This window comes from Oxyura jamaicensis, chromosome 4, assembly GCF_011077185.1.
Source record: "Oxyura jamaicensis isolate SHBP4307 breed ruddy duck chromosome 4, BPBGC_Ojam_1.0, whole genome shotgun sequence".
NCBI lineage: Eukaryota > Metazoa > Chordata > Aves > Anseriformes > Anatidae > Oxyura > Oxyura jamaicensis.
In genome coordinates, this window is record NC_048896.1 from 85,747,311 (window position 1) to 85,753,310 (window position 6,000).

General features: G+C 36.6%; 1 protein-coding gene across 1 annotated transcript in view; it reads left to right on the top strand.

Moving 5' to 3' along the window:
• Positions 1 to 5,707, top strand: part of CPZ (carboxypeptidase Z) — a 33,891-nt gene extending 28,184 nt beyond the window's left edge. The window contains exons 10-11 of the mRNA XM_035326023.1: positions 2,415 to 2,514; positions 4,898 to 5,707. Of these exons, the coding sequence (XP_035181914.1) occupies positions 2,415 to 2,514; positions 4,898 to 5,253 (456 nt within the window). The 3' untranslated portion in view covers positions 5,254 to 5,707. The remainder of the gene's footprint in view (positions 1 to 2,414; positions 2,515 to 4,897) is intronic.
• The last annotated feature ends 293 nt before the right edge of the window (positions 5,708 to 6,000 follow it).

Sequence of the window (6,000 nt, forward strand, 5' to 3'; positions counted from 1 at the left end):
GTTAGGAGTGTTTTTATGGCCTTTCTAAGCAACCTCTTGCTACTTGTGGTAAGTATCATCATTCAATAAAGTCTAGAGTACAGACCACCAAACTCATTTCATTTTACAGCTGTCTGATGAAAATGAGTTTTAGTGAATCCAAATGGAGCTGGGTTAAATCCATATATATTGCAGTTGAAGTCTTCAAGATGTAAAGATTTTTATAGTGTGAGATACTGGAGAAGTCTGTGCTGGAAAAGCTTTTTGAGTAAATGCAGGACAGTAAGCAAAACAACTTTGTAGATAAGGATGACTGAATTACTCCCGATAAGGATTAAGTCTGCCATAAACAATTCAAACTTTTCTTATTCTGATATATACCAGGCTGCCTGGTGTGTGTACAAATCTACTTGGCTTAACACGCAGAAGTAGTATTCATTTTCATAAACAGTGATCTCTTCTCCCCATTGCTAGTGGTACCAAACTTAGGTGGCACAGGTTTGAGACAAAACCTAAAAATTGTGTATTTAAGCAAAACAAATCAACAACATTAAAGAAATTTCAGTTTTGTCATTTTTATCCCCTCATGTTGTAATTGTGAAATTATTATTGAAGTTGGATGAGGTCATACTATTTTGAGTATGTCTACACTGTAAATTAAATTTGTCTCTGAGATGACTCTTCTGACCAGATATACCCACTATCCATATGATAAATCCTCAAGTGCAATGCTGAAAAGTAAATTGCAGTGCTTCATCATAATAGTTCTTAAGGGACAGTTTTGAAGCCCTTAGACTGTTGTTCCTAAATCCTCCAATGAATAGCTCCACTCAATACAGAATAGCTATTTAACAAAAGCAATGACAACACAACCTCACCTTGAATAAAAACCTGATGTTATTGGATCATACTGAATAATTTTCAAGCTTTATGTTAAGAATTACTATAAAGTTAGATATTTTACTGCTTATTTTTAAACATCTGTATTTTCCACCATTTTTTCCCATTGTTTTCATTCTTTGTTCTTCTTTTCCATTCTTCTGTGACAAAGGAAATGGAGAAGGGAAAATGAGAGGAAGAGAAAAAAATCTCAAGTAAAGAACAGCTCAAGTAGATCATAGTAGTCCATGGGAAAAACTGAAATGGATTTACTTTTCATTTTAAAAGTTCACATTCAACTTACAATATAAAATATTTTCATTTTGGAAAGGTGAAAAAAATATATCTTTAAGTATTCTAATATTTTGTTTTGTTTTTCTGGTTTTGTTTTATTGAACTTCAAATAGAATGAGTTTGTACTCCTCCTTGTTTGACACAATTCACATTGCTCTTTAGTTTGTCACCAAATACATTTCTCATCAGCTCAAACAACTGGGTTCTGTGCTTGTAGAGAAGAGAAAAAGGATATTATACACACTGCTATCATGACATTCTGACATGTAGTGATGTGTAGGCAACATGCAGTTGATGAGTAACTAAAGATTTCCCTGAACTATTTTTCACTGATATTAAATAATAATATTAACAGATTCATAACTATATTGTAATATATCAATTTGTATTCATAAATGTTTATTGAAAGTGATTTAAAATATGGCATTAAGGATTGTATATTTAACGATACTAATACAGTAGCATTACAGTACAGAATTACAGTACAGTAGTAGAGTTACATTTATTATTTTTCTAGAATCATGTTATTCTGTTCATATGTGTTTTTCTCTACTTTAGTAAAAGCATGTCTATCACAAGACAGTTGTTCAATTTTAATTCTTTATCTCTAAGTCCTTTGGGATCCTACTAATACTAAAGAACTGGTTTCTATGTAAAACCTACATTAATTGATTCGACTGCCAGCATGGTAGTATATTGTTTGTTGAGTAGTATTGTCTGAAAGCTAATAATTATGCATGATTTTGATTTATTTCACACAAGGTTTAATGTTGCATTTTGAGTAAATGGCCATTTACTCAAAAATGGCCATTTACTTCATGCTGATTTGACTCTGCTCATAGAACCAATGATACTTTTTCACTGTGTGCATTTGTTTTTTACAGCTTTAACTTTTAATTTCTTTCTGTTTCTGGATCTATGGCAGGCAATTAGAAACAGTCTTTAGGTACTGTGTTTGGAGCACAAGATGCTACTGATTTGTGCAAAGGGACCCTCAGAGCAATGCAGAACCACATACCTAGCCCAGGAAAGCACTCATTCAGTTAGCTCTTTTCCTCAGCTCCCTCTGAGATGTTATTGTTATTATGAAGTGCCCAAAACAGAGAACGTGATCTGAAGGGATGTTAGCACCCAAGAACCTCTGTAATGCACCAAATCTCTTGAAAGTGGTTTCCTCTCTACATGGTTTTCTTGTAGAATATTAGGAGGTAGTAATAGAACAAATGACTCCCATCTAACTTTGCTTTGCTTTGCCTGGCCAGGTTCATCGGGGAATAAAAGGAATTGTGTCTGATAAATTTGGAAATCCAATTAAAAATGCTCGCATTTCAGTCAGGGGCATCCAGCATGATGTCACCACAGGTAATATTTTTTGTTCCAGCTTTTTCCTGCTGCAGAGTGAAAGTGTTGAGAAGTGAACCCACAAAGTCTTGTCATATCTGATGGAAACGTCACCTTAATGGAGAATTCAAGGCTCATCTGTGGGTTTGTTTCTACAAAAGAGATCAAACTTTCTACAGAAGACATCAAACTGGTTGTTAAGCCTGTGGTGTCTCTGGGATGACTCAGTCCTTGCAGTTAATAAAATCACCTGAAGCTGTCAGCCAGCCATCAAAGACCACACGTATTAGAGAAATTCAGAAATCCACCTTGAAATACATATTTCATGTTTGGGGGAATAGATCAATAGCCCTGCTGGGGGACAAAGTCTACTCTGTCCATCTTGTACTCACAGAGCAGATAAAATTACTTAGTTGAAATATTGTGAACTTGAGGTGTAGAATATGGTCCACACTGATTTTAACAATTGGAATGACTGCAGTGATTGAAGGGCAATCTCTTTTGTTCATGTGTTGTGGTTTAACCCAGCTGGCAGCTAAACACCACACAGCCGTTTGCTCACCCTCCCCCCTCCCTCTCTGGGATGGGGGAGAGAAATGGGAAAGTGAAGCCTGTGAGTTGAGATAAAGACAGTTTATTAAGATAGAAAATAATAATAATAACAATATGTACAAACAAGTGATGCACAATGCAATTGCTCACCACCCACTGACAGATGCCCAGCCTATCCCAGAGCAGCTGGCCCCCCACCCCGGCTAGCCACCCCTATATATTGTTCAGCATGACGCCATAAGGTATGGAATACCCCTTTGGCCAGTTTGGGTCAGCTGTCCTGGGTCTGTCCCCTCCCAGCTCTTGCTGCTCCCCCAGCCTGCCCGCTGGCAGGACAGAGTGAGAAGCTGAAAAGTCCTTGGCTTAGTGTAAGCATTGCTATACAGCAATTAAAACATCAGCATGTTATCAGCACTCTTCTCATCATAATCCAAAACATAGCACCCTACCAGCTACTAGGAGGAAAAATAACTCTGTCCTAACTGAAACCAGGGCATCATGAAAACAAAAAAACATTTTAAAAAAAAAACTATAAATATATGCAATTTGTGGACAATATTTATATCAAAACCAAAAACTAACCAAGCAAAAATCAACTAAAATTTTAAATTATGGTCACTGTCACTTGAAAAACCTAGTGAGGCATGTGCAGCTGCAAGTTCTGAGCTTTTAAGCTCTCACTGGAACCAATGCTCTCATTTTATTACTTACTTTAGTGAGAAGGGTAGGCTGTAGGAGCACAAAACAGAAAATGTGAATGGTAACGTTCTACTCTAATGGTAGTTGTTGAATCAATTTGGAAAGCCAGAATAACTTATAATGTAGTGGACACTTTCCAGGTTTTTTTCTAAACAAACAAACAAACAAAACAAAAAAAAAAATTAACATTAGAGGGGATACAATAGTGGAGATGATGCAGATTCTTGAGGCTGGTGGGAGACTCTGGCATGAATTAGGGTCTCTTTCAAACTTCTTCCCAGACAATGGCTTTCCATTGGCAATGGACATTTAAAGAATTAAGAATTAAATAAAAAATGTGTTTACATTGAAGGAAAAATTAGAATTTGTTCTTGTGTTAGGTGGGGTTAAAAATGTCATATGATTTAAATGTCGTTTAGCTTCACTGTCAAAAAAAAGACTGAGAAGTTCCATGATAAAAAAAATAATAATAAAAAAAATTAATGCAACATTAACTAAGTTAAGAAACTTACCATTCAAAATAAATGAAATATAAAATGGAGAATAAATATTGTGTTTTAAAACTCCTTGCTTTTTGCCTGCAGGCTCTAACCTTCAGCTGGAGGAAATTTACACCCGTTTTACACTAATGGAAATTTATACCAGCTGCAGCTTTGACTCCACAGTCTTATGTGCTATAATGTCCGCAAAGTAATATAATGTAATATAATAAAAAAGGGGATTTCTTAGCTCTTTGGACATGCTATATATATATATATATATATTGCAGCTTGGATTCTGCTTTCACTTTCTTAAGTTTCACGTAGTTTTTTCACTCATTTGATTTCTTTGGAGTTATTCCTTGTGCCCCTGGGAAAGCAGTAAGAAGGAAAGTTTCACTTCCTTTTTATACAGGCAGAGCGGTTGCTGAAATTTTGTATGTGAGTTTTACTCCTTTAGCTCCAAAGGTCAGGCTGAGTCTCTTTTTGTTATTCAAGACTCTGTGTATGAACTTTTTTTTCAAAAATTGAGTTGACCTGATTTTAGGATTCTTTTAAAAACCTGTCCCCTAAATGTTTGTGTTGTCCATGGATGCATGTATATATGAGTACGTATCTATACGGAAAGAAAGACCAACTAAACTCTGTCTTCTTGTGAATTTGCCTTTCCAAAGCTGCCGATGGTGACTACTGGCGACTCTTGCCTCCAGGAACTTACATAATTAGTGCCCAAGCTGCGGGATACAGCAGGGTGATGAAGCGGGTCACCCTTCCCACCAAGATGAAAAGGGCTGGGCGAGTTGACTTTGTCTTGAGACCTGTTGAGGTTTGGCCTAACAAGCTTCTCCGCCGGCCCATGGAGGACATGCATGACCAGTACGACCCACTGGAACTGTTTGACCCTCATGCCCAGCATGCACAGCCTGGGGCTCGTGGCGGGTCACCACAGACCAGGGAGAAGCCCTGGTGGTGGTCCTATTTCAGCTCTCTAGACCTGCACAAACCTCTCTGGCTGCTTAAACAGCACTGAATGGTGCCATTGTGCTCTGCTCACCTTGTTCTGCTGCCCTTCCACCTCGCTCCAGGCTCCCTGATTGCTCTTGGCAATATTTAAATCTGTTTCATGTGAAAATACAATGTTAATTCAAGCCCTCTTACTTCTTTTGTTTTCTCTTCACATACAACTGAGTCTGTTCAAGTGTTTTTGTATATTAAAAACAATGGTGCACACCCATCCAAAGGCCGGGTTGTATGTAGTCTTTTTCATAGTAATGTGCTGTACTTCTGCCCATGTAGTTAATCATCACATTCATTATTTATTAGGTTCTAAGTACCTGCAGGAAAATATTCCTGATCCTTTAATGCATTTTTGTACATGCCTTAACACATTAATGACTGTATACTAAAAACAACCTTCAGAAGCATTCAGAAAACTCTTCCGTTTTTACATTACTTTAACACATTAAATTCAGTTCATTAACTCTTCTGATAGAGCTCATAATGATTTCCTAAGTCCATCATGTGATATTAACACTGATTTTGGGCTAGAAAAAGAAATCATTAAGAGTATGCAAATAAACCTTTGTCCAAATAAGTAACATGTTCAGTAGAATAGGGTGCTCACAGACAGGTAAGAAACAATGAAAGGTCATTAGATAATATCATATTTTCACAAGTACTATTTTAGAAATTACGCTTTGAAGACATAAGTAATTAAAGTGATAAATATTCAGTATTCCTCTCTTGAACACTTTTGCATCACTGGGCAATTTTTCTT